The 21,349-nt window shown below is 49.4% G+C and overlaps 1 protein-coding gene across 1 annotated transcript in view; it reads left to right on the top strand.

Moving 5' to 3' along the window:
- Positions 1-21,349, top strand: part of AATF (apoptosis antagonizing transcription factor) — a 509,083-nt gene that overhangs the window by 259,856 nt on the left and 227,878 nt on the right. The window contains exon 7 of the mRNA XM_078683573.1: positions 15,304-15,468. Coding sequence (XP_078539699.1) covers positions 15,304-15,468 — 165 coding nt within the window. The remainder of the gene's footprint in view (positions 1-15,303; positions 15,469-21,349) is intronic.

Genomic DNA, 21,349 nt, shown 5'->3' with positions numbered 1-21,349 from the left:
ATGAGGAGATCATTCTTTATGTTGTCAGTTTTTTGGTTAAAGAAAGAGGCGAAGTCTTCGCAGGAGGGAGCTTCGCACATAGTGTTGAGAGGTTGGGGTTGTTCTTTGGATTGTGTTCGGATAAGCTCAAACAGCTTTCTCGGACGATTTTTGGCTTGGTCGAGCTGATGGCTGAAAAAGTCTGATTTTGAGCGTTTTATTTTCCTGAAGTAGGCATTTCTCTTTTTCTTCAGGGTTTTTAGGTTCAGTGCAGAGGGAGCTGATCTCCAGGTGCGCTCTGCCATTCGCATGGCGCGTCTATCGTCATTGAGACTCCCGTCGTACCAGGGATTGGAAATTTTTGCGGAGGCTTTTTTCGTGCTGCAAGGGTGCGACTTCATTAATTATTGAGGTCATAGTGTTAAGATAGTGATCAGTCAAGGATTGGACGTCCTTAACGCCAGTAGGAGGAAGCAGTAAGTTGCAGCTGTTGGGGGGCAGAGAGTTTGAGTTTAGTTTTTTCATGTCTCTTTTCCAGACTTTGGGCCTGGCGGATTGAACAGGGTTAAATTTAACTTTTTCATTGATGAAGAATGTGATAATATGATGGTCTGACCAGTCACAGGGTTGGATAGATTCGAGTTGGATAGAGGCCTCTTTGGAGATGATAAGGTCGAGGGTAGAGCCTTTCTCGTGTGTCGGACTGTTGCAAATTTGAGTGAGGTCAAGGGCGTTAAGGAAATTCTTCAGACCTTTTACCACCGCATCATTATGATCGTTCCAGTGGAGGTTGAAGTCACCAAGGTATATTTGTGTGAGTTGTCGCCCGGAGTTGGTTGAGATCATATCCATGATTTGTTGGGAGAAGGTAAGGTTGTCGCCGGGTGGATGGTAAACGCCGTGAAGAGTGCAGATCGGTTTGCCCTCACTGATAATATCGAGGCAGATGTATTCACAGGAGGTTGGGGAGGGTAAGGAAGGGGAAGTTACTTTCAAGACAGAGAGGTTGCTCCTGTATATACATGCGATTCCGCCACCTTTTTTATTGCCAGACCTGTCAAGTCTGGTGATGTGGTAGTTGGGGGGAACCAGAATGTCCATTATAGGTGTAGAAGATTCTGTTAGCCATGTTTCAGTCATGATGATTAAGTCAAGATCCAATTTTAGGATGAGATCGGCGATAGCGGAGGAGTGTCTAGCGGCTGATCTGCAGTTGAGGAGAGTGCATTTGAGACGGGGTGTGTCGAGGGTGGAAGGGGGTTCTAGAGCGAGGGGGACTTTACTCAGGTTACTATGGATAGCGATTCTCTTGTTCAGTGTGGGGGGTCTAAGGGGATTGGAGTGAATCGTAGGAATGGCAGTGAGAGTGTCGGGTGTGTTGCTATGGGGAGCTGAATCGTAGGAGCGGAGGAGGGTGATTGTGTCGAGGTCCGAGAGAGGGTTGCAGGAGCGATGGGGGCGGTTTTCGCGGTTGTGAACAGGGATTGAGGTCCAGTGCGGTGGGAGTCGAGTGCGAGAGTTCGCCGCCCGGGTGGAGGACCAGTTGGGAGGGGAGGTGATGGTGGAGGCGCGTGAGGGGTGTCTGGGGTGTGTGCTGAGTGATTGTTTGATGATGTGAATGTCTTGTTTGATCTGGTGGAGGGTGTTGGGTGAGGGGTGACTGGAGTGTGATAGACAGAGTAGTTGTTGTTTGATGATGTGCATGTCTTCTTTGAGCTGGAGGAGGGAGGCCGTAATGTAGTCCAGTGTGGGAAACGTGTTGGAGGTGGGGATGGGAGGGTCGGGCGTGGATGACATAGGGGAGAGGTTGGTGGTGTGGATGAGAGTATTGGTGGTAGGCGGAGTGTGCAGGGTGGAGGATGGGCGTTTATTAGTGGTGAAGGGGGTGGAGGTTGGGTAGTGGGGGGTGAGACTGGGGGGGGAAGTGGGATTGTAGATGGTTCTTTTTTGAGGGGGTGTAGTTGAGTTGATGGAGGTGGTGTGTTCTGTGTGATTAGTTAATGGGTGGAAGTGGGGGCTGAGAATGGGGGGGATAAAGGGTGGGGTTTGCCTTTGTGTGTGTCGGTCTGATGCTGATCTAGGTTAGGCGGGTTGTGGGTGGGAGCTGTGGTATCAGGGGTGAGAGGAACGGGGATGAGGGCTGGTGTGTAGGGGGAAGGGGTGAGGTGGTTGGTGTATGAGGGAGAGAGATCTATGTCTGTGCTTGAGGGGTGTGGGGTAGCTACGGTAGGTGGGTGTATGACTAAGGTGCCGGGAGTGAAGGAGAGGTGCATGTCGTTTTGGCTGGGAGCTGTGGTATCAGGGGTGAGAGGAAAGGGGATGGGGGCTGGTGTGTGGGGGGAAGGGGTGAGGTGGTTGGTGTAAGAGGGGGAGTGATCTATGTCTGTGCTTGAGGGGAGTGGGGTAGCTACAGAAGGTGGGTGAATGACTAGGGTGTCTGGAGTAAAGGAGAGGTGCATGTCGTTTTGTGGCTGGGCTAGGTTAGAATGAGTGTGGTTTGAGGCTGTGTTGTCAGGGGTGACAGGAATGGGTGTGTTATGAGAGGAGGACAAGGTGAGGTTGGTGGGGGGGAGGGGGTGCCGCTGGAATGTGTGGGTGAGGGATCTATGTCTGTAAATGAGGAGTGCGAGGTAGCTACATTAGGTGGGTGAATGTCTAAGGTGCCGGGGGTGGAGGAAAGGTGCGTGTCGTTTTGGGGTTGAGCTAGGTGAGTGCGAGGTAGCTACATTAGGTGGGTGAATGTCTAAGGTGCCGGGGGTGGAGGAAAGGTGCGTGTCGTTTTGGGGTTGAGCTAGGTTAGAAGGGTTGTGATTGGGGGCTGTGAATTCAAGGGTGATAGGCCTGAGGGTGCTATGAGTGGGGGTCCGGTGATTGGCGAGGTGTTGTTTGAACGTGGGGAACAGGTTGTCTAGTAGTTCCAGGTTCTTATCTGTGGATTGAATTAGGATAATCCCGTTATTGTATATAGTGATGGTGGTTCTGCCCGGGAAGAGTAGGGATGGTGTGATGGAGAGTTTTAGGCCATGCGCGAAATTCCTGGAGGTGGAGACGGTGAGTAAGGTGAGGAACGCTTTTCTCCATTGGGCTCTGCGTGTGGTGTGGAAGATGATATCAATGTTCAGTGAACCATTGACTGGTGAGAAGTAGGTGTCTGTAAAGGGAGTTTCAGGGTGGGACCTCAGGAAGTTGTGTTTAAAGCGTTTAGCGGCTTTTTTAGTGAGTGAGGGTGGGTAGTTAATTCTATGTGTGTGCTTGCCGACGGGTTCCATGATGGGAGGACAGTCTAGGTAGGTGTAGTAGGGAGGGTGCACTGTCATAAACAGTTGCGTGGGCCAAAAGTGACACTAGTGGGTGCACAATAATGCTATATGCAGAGTACAGATGCAGACAATAATAGTGAGATAATGGGAAGTGACACTAGTGAGCTGCCAAGGTATTTGAGGTAGTAATCGGTGCATACAAGACTAACACTTGAGATGGGTGCGAGTTGCACAAGTGTGTAGGGTGCACAATAAAGATATAAGGGAGCAGAATACTGATGAGGACTGTAAGTTACATGGAGCAGGGGTGACACCAATGAGCAGCTAACAAATATGAGGTAGTAATCAGTGTATACGGGAGGGAACAATGTAATGAGTGCAGGTTACATCAGTGACAAGTCTATGTGCGATATTCGTCAGTGCATTTTAAGAATAGGAGTGAATTCGATGTAGGTTATAAACAAGTGCAGAACAAGTAGAAATATAATACTGACAAAATACTGGAATAAAATAACTGTGCAGAACATGGAAATATCTAAATCGAAGGTGACAATAGTGAGTAGTCAAAAAATGTAAGGTACAGGAGTGACAGAATACAGTTGCACACACAAATTATATGAAACAACAAGTGGCATTAGTGAGCAGCAAGTTTCATTCTGTCACCGAACATGAACACGTTTTCAACCAGCAGTGCACTCCTTTTCTTTTTTAAAGATATTTTTATTATTTTATTGAACTGAGCGGTCACCATTAGTACAGTATCAATATCATATAAAACACATTAATACATGAAGCAATTATAGTTTTCGTATATTAGTACATCCACATACACTTGTTCATAAATGTCCGTTCCGTTATTGTTCTCACATCTCCTTCTCCACAGTGGGAGAGATTCATACCTCCCCCCGGTAGGTGTGTCAATTTGCCCCATTTTTAGGTCTCGTGGGCGTTAACCCCGGTCCCGCCAGAGACCTATTGTGAGCGACTCTGCTTTCCAGGAGAGGAGACAGGAGCTGGCCGCGCGCTCGGAATTGAGCGGGCCACGCGCACGTGAACGCGCTCGCTGTGCCTAGTTCCTGTCTCCTCTCCTGGAAAGCTGTACCATACAGCCACACCTCCACCTGCTTACGCATGCGCACACACGAGCACACCTACAGCACGCACGCACACACACATACAGAGACCCCTGCCCCCCCTTCCCCCTGCCGCCGCACACATACACCCACACGCGCGCGCACACACACACGCGCACCCCCCTACAACTAAGCCCCACTTACCGCCTTTGTAGAGTTCTGCAAGCGAAGTGGCGTTCGTAATCGTATGCGCCAGCTATCATTACCACGGCCCTCTGTGGGACAGAATCGCAGATGTGAACGTGCCGCGGCTACATCCCGCCTACTTCAAAACCGAAACCTAAATCTCAGGGACTGGGCTCGGCAGGGGGCATGGCTCCCTCTCCCGCGCAGCTGGGTCCTGCCTTGGAAACGAAACTATGCCTGCAGCTAAAACACTTGGGAGCTTTTGACAGAAATAGCTGACTCACAAGCACTGAGGTGTATTTTTTGCTTACTTACCGCTGTCAGCCGTGTTCCTGTGGTAGCACCATGGCTCCGCGGCAGCCAAAGGAGAAAGTAAAGGGCTCCTGCGGCTTCTGCCACCAGCGCGAGCAGACCCCGGTTAGCGGCGGTCTGTACAAGACCCCCGACGACGAGGTGGCGGCCCACTTCAACTGCATGGTAAGAGCTGGAGGTGTGCGGGGCACGCAGGAGGCAGGTTTTGCATTAACCTGCACTAGAGTGACCAGATGTCCCGGACACTCCCTGCTTTTCAGCTCCCGGCATGCCAGCACTTTTTGAACACATTGGTTAAAATAGCATGCGTGCTCACATTGTGACTCTCGAAAGACAAAGCACACAATGGACTGCGCAATGTTTGACGGCATTCCCTGCTTCGCTTCCTGTCCCTTGGTCCCTCGTTCATGTAGCATTGTGGCAGGCGTCGAAGAGCTGTGGTAAGCAATTGATGGTACTTCAGGCCAAGGTTACCTGATCCCAATACACAAGGCAAGAGGTTTATTTCGTAGATCATTATTCACAATACATTATTCAACTCACTTTCGACAAAAATTACATAATTTGAAATGGCAAATCAAGACTTGAAAAAGGGCTCTGTTTTTTCCTTTTAAATTCAATCCAAATAATTTCCTTTACGATTCCATATGTAGTTTTCACTAGCTCCTCCTTCAAATGTTTTATAATTTACGTTCTAGTGCTTGCCATTAAGAAACCATGACTACACCCCCCAAAATTCAATACTAGGCTGATTTATTTATTTTATATATCGCGAACTCTACCCGAAGGTATCAGTGCGGTTTACATGAGCACCAGTTATGTTACAGAGTGACACATTCATTTTGTTAGGCACAAAGAAATTGAGTAATTTGCCCAGAATCACAGGGTGTTGAGTTCCCTGCCAAGACTGGAACTCGATCCCCCAGCTTCAAGGTCGACAGCTCTAGCCGTTAGGCCGCATCCTCAATTACATTGTGACATGGGAGATCCACAGTATCGCTTTTTTTCCTTGTGTTTTCAAAACCTGAAAAAAAGTGCACCGCCACTAAAACAATGACTGGTGTTTTGTATCTTTCAAATGTTTAGCTTGCCTTATAACTCCGGATGTGTGCAGTCCTGTGTCAGTGATTTTGCCATGTAATCCTTCCGTGTTCATGGTTGATACCAATTTATAGCTCTACTTATTTGTCTGTGGCACATAAGAAGATATCACTTTTAGATGGGTTCTATAGCTGTCACAATGATCCTTGGCTGATCATTAAAATGAAGAAAGACAATGTTAAACAAGCATTAGAAATGCAATAGGTCTCGGATTTATTTGAGTTAGAGCTAATGGCATTGTAAATGGCAATGTCTTTTAGCCATGTGTTATGGAGTGTATGCATGTGGTGTGTAGTAGAATTATGTGGGTTGGATTGGAATTGTAGCAATGGTGGCATGCTGCGCTTTAGATGAATATGTTTAAAACTAAAGTGCACCATACTGCGATTGCTACAATACATAATTGTGGATGCGTTAACAATTGATGTGTGCACTGATGGCTGGTGGTGTGTGTGCCTGTAGAAATTGTGCACTGATGGCTGGTGGTGTGTGTGCTTGGTGGAAGCGTGCACTGCCGGCTGGAGGTGTGTGTGCTTGGTGGAAGCGTGCACTGATGGCTGGTGGTGTGTGTGCCTGGTAAAAGCGTGCACAGACGGTTGGAGGTGTGTGTGCCTGGTGAAAGCGTGCACTGATGTCTAGTGTTGTGTGCCTGGTAGAAGCCTGCACTGACAGCTGATGGTGTTTGTGCCCGGTGAAAGCGTGCACTGACGGCTGGTGGTGTGTGTGCCCGGTGAAAGTGTGCAGTGACGGCTGGTGGTGTGTGTGTGTGGTTGTGTGTGTGGTTGCATGTGTGGTGGTGAGAGTGGTGTATGTGTGTGGTCTTATGTGTGTGGTCTTATGTGTGTGGTCTTATGTGTGTGGTCTTATGTGTGTGGTCTTATGTGTGTGGTTTTATGTGTGTGGTTTTATGTGTGCGGTTTTATGTGTGCGGTCTTGTGTGTGTGGTCTTATGTGTGTGGTCTTTTCCTGCACACTCACTCTTACTCTGCAGTCATTCTGCACTCAGTCTGCACTTACTCTGCAGTTATTCTACACTCACTCTCCACTCACTCTGCACTCACTCTGCACTCACTCTCACTCTGCACTCATTCTGCACTCACTCACACTCTGCACTCACTCACACTGCACTCCCTCACACTCTGCAGCACTCACTCACACCCTGCAGCACTCACTCACACCCTGCAGCACTCACTCACACTCTGCAGCACTCACTCACACTCTGCAGCACTCCCTCACACTCTGCAGCACTCACTCACACTCTGCAGCACCAGAAGAGGCTTGGAGGCACTGACTGAAACCGCTCATTATCCTAAAAAATATTGAAGGCATTAGACGATGAAAAATAGGCACATTCGCGAGTTCCTCTTAAAGATATTTTAATGTTTTGAATATTGACGAGCCTGGTGTGGTGTGCCGAAGTCCATTTTTGCAATGACATATTTAAACAGTAGAGGCGTGGTCGGCAGATTAAAGTTTCTATCAAACTTTGAGCAAGCAAACAATTGTGCCTGTTCAAGGAGCGAGAACCAGGTTTAACGCTGGAAGACCCGGACAGGATTGCAGGACTGGAGCGAGGTATCCTATTGTTTATGTGGCTGTAATGTGGCAGCAGCCTGAGAGCGGGATGGGTCAGGTGTCTGTCTGTCTCTGCGCTTTCGTGTCAATGCACCGTAGTCTGTAGGAGTGATTCGTGATAGACGCATTCTAGGAGTATATAACTATTTTTAACAGTACCTTTTGTGGTATATGTGTTTCTGATTTCTAGCCGTGGGCATTGATATTATGTGGATTTGCCGCATAAATCCAGTCTCCATTATTGCAAGGAAATGCACATTATATGGCATAAGGCGGCACATTGTGTCAATCTAATCTCGCTTTGTTGTCTTTGGAACAACGAGTAGTATTGTCTGGGCATAAGTTTCAGCTCATTGCTATGCATTCGGCTCACAATTTTGCCAATCGGCTACTAAAGGTGAACAGTTAACCTTTGAAGTGGCATCTCGAGTTTTAGTAACTGTTGAATCTATTGAGCTCGAAACTATGTCTGTCGAAATTTGCCTCTCTTTCGAGTTTCAAGGGAGGCTCAGAAATACAGGCACTTTCAGGAGGCGTCCGCCCCGTGCGTGAAGTGCATCATCAGAGCTGTGTGAATAATAACTGCCTCAGTCCCGTGAGTGAGGTGCATCATCAGAGCTGTGTGAATAATAACAACTGTGAGCCCCATGCCTGAGGTGCATCATCAGAGCAGTGTGAATAATAACAGCTGTGAGCCCCGTGCCTGAGGTGCATCATCAGAGCTGTGTGAATAATAACTGCTGTGAGCCCCGTGCCTGAGGTGCATCATCAGAGCTGTGTGAATAATAACTGTGTCAGCCCCTGAGGTGAATAACTGTGTCAGCCCCGTGCGTGAGTTGCATCATCAGAGCTGTGTGAATAATAACAGCTGTGAGCCCGTACCTGAGGTGCATCATTAGACCTTTCCATATCTCACTGGTATGCAATTAAACACATTTTGTCGAGTTACACTCACTCCTGTAATCTCACCCCATCCACATTGCTCATGTCACCCAAATCCCTGCACTCTCTACCACACTGCTTTCAAGAACAGCATACTCCTGCACACACTGTCACAGCTCACCAATTCAAAGTTTGCTAAAGAATTTATGCAATGCATTGTCATACACAATGCCAATAACTCAAACTTTAAAGCTGCGAGACCTATTGCATTGTAAATGCTTGTTTGTCCCACTTTTTGGGGCATCCTCTCAATTTAAACACCTCTTTTTCAGCGATAATGCATTTGTCTAGCTCCCTCACCCACCCTCTCAGTCGGCACCTCAGTAGTACACTCTTGAATGATTTTTGAGCATCCTTTTTTATTTAATGTTTCTATTTAAAGCTTGGATTGGTTGTTGCAGCAGGTTTATGCTATCACTGAGGAATAGCGTTACACTCACCAATCCGTGAGCTTTCCACTAGCGTCACTCTGTAGGCTTGTAAACACTAAAGTGATCCTCACTCTCTTGATGTCTCAAGACTAAGCCACCAGAACCCTTTAGTGAAGATCAATCCACAGCACTTCTGTACTGAAAACACATTACCAACAAATAACCATGAAAAATATTTTTATGAATAAAAATACATATTTAATATAAATACACTTAATTTGCAAGTAATAAATCCGTCTCCATCCAGCTCTTAAAAACCTTGCTGTATGGACAGCGGCACCTGTTTTTATATCGCAAACCATTAATAATGGCTTGGATATAAAGCATTATCTATATTTAGCATTCTAGAACAATATACTTTACTTTCATATTGGGGGAGTTCCTTTAAAATGACAAGATTCTTATTGGTGTTTTATAATCCATAAATAAATATTCTATACTTCAAAAAATCGTCTGGTCTCCATTAAACGAAAGCTTAAGAAAAAAGCAGGTTTCTCACACTCTTCTGTCTTGTGGGCACCATCCAATATCTCAGAGACCACTGAAAGATGAATTTCATTTCAGCTCTTAAAAAAGACTGGTGACTATCAGCTGACTAGGGAGTACCTAATTACAGGGTTAATTAGAGATTTAACGGCTCCTTGGCACTGCACATACGTTAGATCTCCACATTCCTTGGTTACACATTGTATTTGGACAATAACATATATTTTAACATGTCTATGGCTAACTTGTGCACCACAATTACTGAACCTTATGTAAAGTAGCTCGTCCATTGAATTGTCTTGATGTAAATCAGCCCCTGGTTGGTGACATCTTTCTTGTGAGGTCTATCATTCTGTGATTTGTGAAGTGTTGGGTCATTTTCAGATGAAGATGAGCACCATTTTCTGAACGTTGTATGATTTTCCTTTGTCGTTAAGCTTGACATAATTATGCTGAGAAGGTGCTTCCCACGAGGAGAATCATATCTTGTATAGACTTTGGGATTCATACTTGTTCACTCTACAATAGATGTATCCAGGAACAATCATTATTTTGTGTCTCTGAGGACTAATCAATCTTTCTATGACCTGATGTATATTTTAGATTTCTGCCCTGCTATAGTTAAAGGTAACTGACTCGCTGTAAAGTTCTTCTGGGGTGCTATATATATTTAGACTCCTGTGGTTGTAATCAATTACCACATTCTGAGTCTCATATTCAGTTCCACCTGCCAGCGTCTATCATCGTCTTGGGATAAACCTTGTGTCTCTGTCTCTTAAGCAGGATCGTGATAGTTCACCTGTAGTTATGGAGCATATGGGTCCAATTCCCTCCTCAGTGCTACACTGATACAAGTTGTATATAAAATTCAGAAGCCTCTACCCTCTCTCGTGCTCTCTACAGAGGAGTCCGGCTGGTGTTTGTAATTAAAACCTATCCTCCGAGGATTCCTCCAAAGAAGGCTTGTTAGGAGACCTGGTGTGACCAGCTCCCTGCTCCATGCCTGGTCCCTTTGCAGCTGCCTCATACTCTACTTTCAGCCTCACCAACCCAACATTCCATTATGACATCACCGACTGCTACCCAATGAAAGCATTCACAGCATTAACACGTTAATACATCACACCCTGTCAAGTGCACTCACATGGGACAGAGAAATGATCTGATTGAAAACCCACGCAGACCAAAATATATCAAGACAAAGGTCAGCTGCAAGCGGTTCTGAAACGGTAATGAGGTCTGTAAACCTCGCTTTGGACACCTCGGACATCATGTAGGCTGGTGTGGTGATCTGTGGTACATTACTGCAGTTGGGGCATTTGGTGTTAGTGTGGATGTAACGTTTTACACAATAAATGGGAATACTTTACAGAAATCACTTTCCAATTTTCGGTATTTAAGTATGCGTAGTTATCACATACTTTACCTGACGGTTAAAAATGTGTTAATTCTGTGCTTTAGAAATATGGTACTACCGCATCAGATTACCACAGGCGCATCCAATTTTTGGCTACTCAGATGAGGGCCCATGTTCATTCTGTGAGAACAGAAGCAGCAGCTGCATTTACTGATGGAACATTAAGCGCAGTTATTTATTATTTAGCATTCTTACAGGTTTTTAAAAGAACGGGGATTGAGCGGCAGAGAAGATGGTTATAGAAGGTTCACGAAAAAAAGGTGCTGAAAGGTCAATAGAGGAAAGATTTTTAAAAAAATGGAAACACCTTGCAGCAATTGGATGTTTCACTTATATAGACTTGCATCATCAACGCTATTGGAGTTTGTTGGCGGTATTTGCAGCAGCGCATAAACAGGGTCTCTCGCTAAACTTTCCGCTGTATTTTAATTGGTCATCAGTAAATTGCAATGTGATTGGTGCTGGCATCAGATGCCATTATATTATGTCTTTCCCGTTGTTGCAGTAGTAAGATAATTAATTAATTTTCACAACATATGAAAATACCACAAACCGCGTTCCCAGGAACAGATTCAAATACCGCTGACGCGCTTATGTAATACTCCCAGTTCCGCCACCAATTCCATTACCGCTGACACATTTTATATGATGCTATCCCTGGTGTCTGTTTTAAGTAAAATCAAAGATGGCGGCAGCTGTACTGCAACCGCGACTGCAGGCAGCATTCCATGATGCGCTGTAAAAGAAAAGGCACAGAAGCGAAGCAACTCTTCATATGAAATAGAGGTGTCTGACCATGGGGCCGAGAAGTGCTCCGCCCTCACCGAGGGCATTTAAAAATGTGGGAGCAGTCCCACTATTCAGCCTGTGGATACACGTGTAAACAAACAAAGGCCGGCCTCAACGCCATACCGTCCACAACCTCTTTTGTGTAGGGTGACCAACTGGCATTGGTGCAAATTCAGGACGGTGAGTGTAAAAATTCAGGACAAAGGGTCAAAATTCAGGACACAAATTCAGGACAGAAGGTCAAAATTCAGGACAATAGGTACGTTTTACAGACACATCAGAGGTCGCGCAATCGTATATAAGTAAGCCCAGCCATTTCCAAACATATTCAACCATTTGCAAACCTATCCATCATGTATCCTTCCATCTATCATTTCACTCATCCATCCCTTCATCCGTCCTTTCACTCATCCATCATCCATCCATCCACCCTTTCACCCTACCCATCTGTACACTTATCCATCCACTCTTCATCCCATCCATCCATTCACTCAAACATCCAGCAAATTACCCTTTCACCAATCCAGCCATCCTTTCACTTACTAATCCTTCCACCCATCCACTCTTTTAGTCATCGATCCATCCTCCCTTTCTCTCTCCATCGACCTTTTCACTTAGCCAACCTTCCTTCCATCCATTCATCCACCCACCCATCCATCCATCTACTCATCCGCTCATGAATCCATCCATTGACCCTATCACTCATCCATCTATCATTTCACTCCTTGACACATCTATTCATCCTTTTGTCCATCTACCCTCCCTTTCACTCACTCATCCATCCTTACATCCATCCTTTCACTCATACGTCCATTCATTCACCCTTTTACTCATCAACCCACCCACCCATCATCCACCCAACCATCCACCCACCCACCATCCACCCACCCATCCATCCTTTCACCCACCCACCATCCACCCATCCACCTATCCACTCATCCATCTATTCACCCACCCACTCATCCATCCATCCATCCTTTCACCCACCCACCCACTCATCATCCATCCATCCACCCACCCACTCCTCATCCATCCATCCATCCTTTCACCCACCCACTCTCCATCCATCCATCTTTTCACCCACCCACTCACTCATCATCCATCCATCCACCCACCCACTCATCATCCATCCATCCATCCTTCCCCTCATCATCCATCCATCCATTCATCCTTTCACCCACCCCCTCATCATCCATCCATCCATCCTTCCCCTCATCACCCATCCATCCTTTCACCCACCCCTTCATCATCCATCCTTTCATCCACCCCCTCATCATCCATCCATCCATCCTTCCCCCTCATCATCCATCCATCCTCCCCCTCATCATCCATCAATCCATCCATCCTCCCCCTCATCATCCATCCATCCTTCCCCTCATCATCCATCCATCCTTTCACCCATCCATCCATCCTTCCCCTCCATCCATCCCCTCATCATCCATCCTTCCCCTCATCCATCCTTCCCCTCATCCATCCATCCTTTCTTCCCCTCATCCATCCATCCTTCCCCTCATTCATCCATCCTTCCCCTCATCCATCCTTCCTTTCATCCATCATCCATCCTTCCCTTCATCCATCATCCATCCTTCCCCTCATCTATCCTTCCTTTCATCCATCATCCATCCTTCCCCTCATCCATCATCCATCCTTCCCCTCATCCATCATCCATCCTTCCCCTCATCCATCCATCCTTCCCCTCATCCATCCTTCCTTTTATCCATCATCCATCCTTCCCCTCATCCATCCATCCTTCCCATCCATTTATCCTTCCCCTCATCCACCTATCCTTCCCCTCCATCCATCCATCCTTCCCCTCATCCATCCATCCTTCCCCTCATCCATCCATCCTTCCCCTCATCCGTCATCCAGCTACTCTTCCACCCATACATCCAGCTATTTACATTTTCTCTCATCCATCCTTCCCCTCACTCATCAATCCATCCATCCTCTCTCATTATCCATTTATTCACTCTTTCATTCATCCATTTACCCTTTCACTAATTCATCCAGCCATCCACCCATCCCTTCACGTACTTACTCACCCACCTTTCCATATTAATTTTGAGCTGAGCCCTTTTGAGAAGAGGCCCATCAAGAACTTCACCCTCCCTGCAGGAGCCATTCCAGGACTGGGACAGAAGCCACCCAGGGCGGAGACAGGATCCAACAGAGGGGGGTACAGGAGACATCACAGGCGGGGGGGGGGGGGCAGGAACCACCACAGGGGGGACAGGAGCCATCACAGGCGGGGGGAGGGGGACAGGAGCCATCACAGAAGGGGGTACAGGATCCACCAGGGTGGGCACAGGGGTGGGCATGCAGTATTCTAGTATCATCTTGGGCTCCTCGCCCCCTCCTGCACAAGACAACGAAGACTGACTCTCTTTCCAAAATGTCATCCCCCACTGTGATGTACAGTACTTACAGGAGATACTCTAAGAGAACTGATTGTCCTCCATACTTTGTTAATCAGTGTGGGTGCGATTGTGCCTTTTCTTTATTTTATTACATTATAGACTGCATGTTTGAAGAATGGAGGTTTACTTACAATTTAGTGACAGTAATTAAGCTCGGTGAAGAGAACCACGGGCTGCCTGTGTAATCTGTGTAATCTGGCGGAGTCTAGGATGTTTGGGGCCCTGGGTAGATATGGAATGTGTGAGCCCCCTTCTAAACTGCAGAGACGTGACCATTCAGGGCTGTTTGCATCTGAATAGATGCCCCTGCTCCTGAACCTGCAGCCCCTCCTCTCAGTCACCTTCGAGCACCTCTTAACAGCTCATCAAGGGCTGGAGGTGTGAGGGCTGCCATCCCGCTGTGCCTCTCCAATGCTGATGGGTATCTGAGCTCTGGAAACAGCATCAGAGTCAAGAAGGGAGGTGGGGGACAAGCTGTGCCGGCTTTAGGGTGAGGCGACCGGTGCCCGGCTAAAATGACGGACAAATGGCGCCCGTTAAAGAATCCTTCACGGACAACGGACAGACGGCCAAAATTACGGACTGTCCGTGAAATTTACGGACGGTTGGTCACCCTACTTTTGTGGCGACGTTTTGTGTGGGGCTTTCCCAGACCTACCTCCATCCATACATGAATTTATGGTTTAGCATATATTTTTAACACAAACCGACGCGGAAATCGAGGACGGTTTGTGTATTTCTGTAAATAAATGCATATGAATCTAAATAGCATGAATGTTTTTTAAAAGTTATGTTTGGTTCGTTTATTTGTTGTACATTAGTGTTGGCATGGTATTGTGGCATATAACTACTGCAGCATTGGGCTACCTTGTATAACCTAATTATTGCTGCAATGTCTCAAGATATGGATTAGTGGTTGTGCACTGGCCAAGAGCCACATTACAATGTGTGATGATTTCATCAGTTTTATGTGCTGCATGATGTCTCCTCCATAGTTCTGAGTTGTAAAAGGCTTTCAACAGTCACATTGATTGTAAGGACAACTCTAGGATCTCGTTGCATACTACTGCTGACGTGTGAACCATGGCGTGTGAAGGCTGCTCTGTCACCAGGTGGGCAGTTGCTGTCCAAGAGCCCAGGAGTATGTCCTGAGTGCTGCATGGCTGCCGTATGATCTCATGTTGTATAATAATTGCTGGACTCTATAATGTGTACATGTGGGGTGTTTTTAGCATGGTACATGGCTATTGTTGTGTCTTCTGGTATATTTTTGCACTGTGTAGAATGAGTGCCTCACTGGTCCATGGTGCCTGACCACAGCTAGTGTTATTGCAGGGTTTCAGTGCCTTTGAACGCTCCATCCTGACCCAAATTGACCAAGTTATGATGGATAAAGAAAGACTTCTGCGGCGTACTCAAACAAAGCGTTCCGTCTATCGAGTGTTGGGGAAACCCGAGCAGGACTCCGCTCCCATGCCAGAGTCTGTGCCAGGAGAGGAGGTAAGTCTTGCTTGTTTATTGTTATGATTGGAGGGAAATTCCTTGATGGGCACATATATTGATACAACACTACCTTGCTTGAATAGTGATGACACTTTCTGCTGTTGGCATCTCCAGAGGCAGCATCGGGTGTAAAACCCCAACTATTTCAATGTCCTAGTGCCATGTCTCAGATTTGAGACCAGAGTGGGAATTGGACTGGTACAAGGGACTTTATAACTCGTACATGGTATCACTAAGGGGTGAAAAATATTTGAGCATTTTTTTTCTTAACCTGATTTTCTTGAAGTTCTTTGCTGTGGATGTTTCACGATGTCTTCCTCATTGACCATGCCGTATCCATAGAAAAATCACAGTGCAATCTACCTCAAGTTCTTGTGGGTGAATCAGGAGAAACAGCCTTCTCATGTTCAGTATTATAAAAAAATATATGATTGGGCTTCATACCACACTTCTGCACTTTCTGGTCACCAGGAATAATGTAGTAACTATCCCCCGGTTCTGTAGTAGGGGATCTCTGTGTATAGTCATAATCTAGTGAATAGTCCCGCCCATGTGCGTGGACCCCGGAGCAATGAAAAATAATCTCTTAAGGTGTTGAAAAATGCAGAACTGCACAGACACTTAAGAGAGAATTAAAGACAGATAATGCAGCCTATATCCACAGGCTACACCATGGGTACTCATAGTACGGCCCGCGGGCCGTCAGCAGCCCGGCAAGCCTTCCCTGGCGGCCCGCGGACCTTGCAGATAATTTACCCGTGTTAAAAAAAAAAAAGAATACAGTGTCTGCAAACACTGGGGGCCGAGACTCTGCTGCTCTGTAGGGGCCCGGGCATTCCGTGATAGTCAGAGTGGAGCTGCAGGGGCAGGGGCGCTAAGAGGTGAAAGACAAAAGCCTCATTAACATACAAATGGTCTTTTAAAGACCTGTTAAGTGCTCGTGCTGCTGTGTGTGTGTGTGCCCTGAAGCTGTCTCAGCCCGGGCACAGACAGGCAGGGAGAGATGAAGAGGTGACAGAGGGAGGTAGAGCGTGGAAGACAGAGGGAGTGAGAGAAAGGGAGGGAGATAGAGGGAGAGCAAGGGAGGGAGCAGGGAGGGAAAAGGAGGGAGAGGGAGGGAGGGAAAGGGAGTCAGACAGAGGGAGAGCGAGGGAGGGAAAAGGAGGGAGAGGGAGGGTGAGCGAGGGAGGGAGAGAAAGGGAGGCAGAGAGAGGGAGAGCGAGGGAGGGAGGGAGGGAAAGGGAGGCAGAGAGAGGGAGAGCGAGGGAGGGAGGGAAAGGGAGTCAGACAGAGGGAAAGCGAGGGAGGGAGGGAAAGGGAGGCAGACAGGGAGAGCGAGGGAAGGAAGAAAAGGAGGGAGGGAAAGGGAGGGAGGGAAAGGGAGGCAGACAGAGGGAGAGCGAGGGAAGGAAGAAAAGGAGGGAGGAAAAGGGTGGCAGACAGAGGGAGAGCGATGGAGGGAGGGAAAAGGAGGCAGACAGAGGGAGAGCGAGGAAAGGAAGAAAAGGAGGGAGGAAAAGGGAGGCAGACAGAGGGAGAGGAAGGGAGGGAGGGAAAAGGAGGAAGAGCGAGGGAGGGAGGGAAGGAAAGGGAGGCAGAGAGAGGGAGAGGGAGGGAGGGAGTGAAAGGGAGGCAGAGAGAGGGAGAGCGAGGAGGAAGAGTAAGGGAGGCAGACAGAGGGAGAGCGAGGGAGGGAAAGGGGAGGCAGACAGAGGGAGAGCGAGGGAAGGAAGGAAAGGAGGGAGGAAAAGGGAGGCAGACAGAGGGAGAGCGAGGGAGGGCGGGAAAGGGAGACAGACAGAGGGAGACAGAGAGACAGAGAAAGGGAGAGGGAGGGAGACAGAGGGAGGGAGACAGATGGAGGGAGACAGACAGAGGGAGGAGGGAGGCAGAGGGAGACAGAGAGAGGGCGACAGCCAGAGGGAGGAGGGAGGCAGAGGAGGGATACAGAGGAAGGGAGACAAAGAGAGGGAGACAGACAGAGGGAGACAAAGAGAGGGAGACAGACAGAGGGAGACAAAGAGAGGGAGAGGGAGGGAGACAAGGAGAGGAAGGGAGACAGAGAAAGGGAGAGGGAGGGAGACAGAGAGAGGGAGGGAGACAGAGGGAGGGAGGAGGGTGACAGACAGGGAGGGGGGAGGGGGTGACAGAGGGAGGGAGGAGGGCGACAGTGAAGAGGGCGACAGAGTGAGGAGGGTGACAGAGTGGGAGAGGGAAGGAGAGAGAGGGAGACAGAGGGAGAGGGAAGGAGAGAGAGGGAGACAGAGAGGGAAAGGGAGAGAGGGAGAGGGAAGGAGAGAGACGGAGAGGGAGAGGGAAGAAGAGAGAGGGAGAGGGAAGGAGAGAGAGGGAGAGGGAAGGAGAGAGAGGGAGACAGGAAGGGAGAGAGGGAGTGAGACAGTCAGAGTGAGTGAGAAAGAGGGAGTCAGGGAGAGAAAGAAGGGAGTGAGAGGGAGTGAGACAGTCTGAGTGAGACAGAGGGAGAAATAGGGAGAGAATGAGGGAGAGAGGGAGAGAGAGAGAGAGAGAGAGAGAGAGAGGTTGAGAGAGGGAGAGAGAGATGTGTGTATGCCGGGTCTGGTGGCTCAGTGGACGAAGGCGTCCGCTGCAGGGACCTGTGTTCAACCTCATGGTCACAGTTTTTTTTTGTTGCTCTAGCCCCGCCCCCTCCTCCACTGAACCCGCCCCCACCGGTGCGGCCCTCGGACACAAACCACACTGTAAATTTGGCCCCTGAGAGAAAGTTTGTGAGTACCCATGGGCTACACTGTCCAGTACTTCAACTAGAAATTCCACCAAAAATCCACAAACAGCAAAGCCTGTCCAGATTTCCCTTGCTTTAACAGCAAAAACCCTCTGGAATGATAGAGAGAAACACCTGGACAGACAAGCCCCATAGGCTGCCATTATGTGGCTCAAAACAGGATACTGTGCCTTTAAGAGAACCTTCCAGAACTTCACAGTATCCCAGAATGCACTGCAGGTCCCTTTTACTTTCAGTTCTTTTTTCCGGCTCCTGCTAGCAGGACCCTGGAGCATTGAGCTCTCCCTATTGGGATTTATTTTTGTGATTTCTCACTTTTTCACGTGTTTTTTGGTACTTTGTTCAAAGTACTTTGGTTAATTCTTCTTTGGTGTGCTTTTGGGGCAGTCTTTTTGTCGAATATGCATGCATTATTTGACAAATGCCCGGAGTGTTCCAGGAAGAAGGCCAAGACTGACCCACATGAAGTGTGTATCCTCTGCCTTCCCTCCTCTCATAACCCTGATGAGTGAGAGATCTGCCAGGGATTTACAACCAGGACCCTGAGAGACAGAAAGAAGATCAGGCTCCAAGGCATGGAGGAGAGAAGACTGCAAGCACGAGGTGGGTCTGGAGGGGCTTCATCTGCCCATGCTGAGGCCTCTGGGGGGCTCCCCAGAGGCAGGAAGTCCAGCAAGCGTCCCCATTCTCCGTCGGCGTCGATTGCACCGACTACGGCGTCGAGAGGGATGACTACAGTCTGCTCCCCGTCTCCCCAGGGCTCTGGGTCGAAGCGGCGTCGACGTTCGACGTCGAGGGATCTGAACAGACCGCCGTCGACATCACCGGTGACGGTTTTGTCGTCGGCGTCGTCGTCGAGGACTCGACGTCGACGGGTGGCCCGGCGTTGGCGCTCGCCGTCGTGGTGACACCGCCGTTCGCTGTCGGCGAAAAGGAGAAGATCGTCGTCGAGGGGATCCTCGGCATCGAGGGGGCGATCACCGTCGAAGCGCAAGAGATCGCCGTCGAGGCACAAGAGATCGCCGTCAAGGAAGAGATTGTCGACGAGGCACAGGAAGCCGTCGAGGCGAAGAGGATCGACGTCGAGGCGATGGAGATCGCCATCGAGGCGGAACCGTTCGCCGTCGAGGAAGCGCAGTTCGACGTCGAGGGGCCGACGCTCGCCGTTCTTCGACGCAGGAACGGCGCAGAAGGAGTTTGGGCGCCAGGAGTCAGTCTGACAGGCGTCCAGTGCCTAGGAGAGACTCTCCCACTTCCCAGCCTGATAAGGAGGGCGGGTCACCGGGCTCGGTGTACTTCTTTGTGTATACCCCTCCTAAGCCAGGGACAGTGACGCCTCCTCCTCCGCCTCCTTTGCCGAGAGGGCTTCCTCCGCAGGTCCCTACCCCGCCGCCTCTTCCACCTCTACCACCGCGACCTCAGCCCCAGCCACAGCCTCAACCTCAGCTGCCGGTTGACAAGCCTCCACCGCTTCCTCCGAGGTCGGTTTCCCTGCCCAGGTACCCGACTCCTCCGAAGGGGACCCCTCGGCCGAGGGGACCACCCAAGCCACAGTCTCCTGTCCCGGTGGAACCGGCAGGGCGACCGAAGCCACGGAAGTCGCGATCCCGCTCCGGACGGAGAGGGAGGTCGCGCAGTCGTCACAGATCCTCGACGAGGTCCAGACGGCGCCACAGGAGGCGCGGATCACGGTCCCGCACAGGCTCTTCCAGGACGAGGTCCTACTCCCCGACCTTGTCAGACTCCCCGGGGACTAGGGTGTCTCCCGTGGATGACATCAGCACGTTCCAGGATGTTCTCCTGAGGGGTGCAGCGAAATTAGGAATCACGGTGACGGCTCCCACACCTACGACGTCCGTGATCTTTGAGACACTTCACAAGAAACATTTGTCTCGCCCTCTGCTGCCGCTCGTGCCAGGCTTGGTAGAGCCAGCGGAGGAGCTGTTCCTTACGCCTGCAGTAACGAGAGCTGCTCCATCCCGTCTGCTGAAGAAATATAGGGCTCCGGATTCCGACCCGGCTTTTCTAAGGTCTGACCCGGTTCCGGACTCAGTTATAGTGACGGCAGCCAGAAAACAACATTCTACCTCTCTGTCTTCTACCGTGCCTCCGGATAAGGAGAGCCGATGGATCGACTCTAATGGCAGGAAGGCTTGTGGGACAGCAGCTACGGCCATGAAAACCGCTAGCGATACTGCTCTGCTGGGACGGTACGATCGTTCCCTGTGGGAATCTCTCCAGCAGTTCACGGAACTCCTGCCACGAGACGAGAGGGAGGATTTCCTAGAGATCCCAAAGGAAGGGATGCTGGTTTCGAACCAGGTTATCAGCGCGGCTGCGGATGGTTCCCTGTTGGCGGCTCATGGTTACTGTCATGGGATCAACCAGCGACGACATGCTTGGCTCAGGCTCACATCACTCGGAGGCCCAGCAGCGAGTGGCTAATCTGCCTTTCTCGGGGGAGACCCTGTTCGGAAAACATGCGGATGATGAGATGGCCCGCATGAAGGCGGAGGCAGAGACTTTGACGGCTGTGGGCTTGGAGAAGCCCAAAGAAAAGAAAGCCTACCGCCTGTTCCAGAGACGGTTCGGGGCGCAGGGCCGAGGGCAAGGACAGGCTTCGGGACAGCAGCAGCAACAACAGCAGCAGTTCCGGAGGCCCTTCCAGAAACGCCAGAAGGGTAGAGGAGGTCAGCAGTCCTCTACAGCGAACAAGGGCGTGGCCGGGTCTCGACCCTGAGCTGTTACTTCCCCTTCATCCGTTTCCCGCTCCGGTGGGGGGAAGCGTCCAATTGTTTCTGGCAGAGTGGAGAAAAATTACTCAGGACAAGTGGGTGCTGAATATTGTTTGCAATGGATACAGTCTTCGGTTCACCGGCCCGCCTCCATCTATCCCTCCAGTCAGCTTGCAGTTTCAGCTGCGCGAGCTCCAGGCGGAGGCCGATATCCTGTTGAGGAAGAAGGCGATAGAAGACGTACCTCTGTCTCAAAGAGGAAGAGGTCTGTACTCCCGGTTCTTTCTGGTCCGCAAGAAGGACAAGAACGAGTTCAGGCCCATTCTGGATTTGCGACAAGCAAACAAGTGGATTCGCAGAGAGAAGTTTCGCATTCTGT

This window comes from Lissotriton helveticus, chromosome 3_1 (genome assembly GCF_964261635.1).
Source record: "Lissotriton helveticus chromosome 3_1, aLisHel1.1, whole genome shotgun sequence".
In the NCBI taxonomy this organism is placed as follows: Eukaryota; Metazoa; Chordata; class Amphibia; order Caudata; family Salamandridae; genus Lissotriton; species Lissotriton helveticus.
This window is presented reverse-complemented; position numbering and strand designations above follow the sequence as displayed.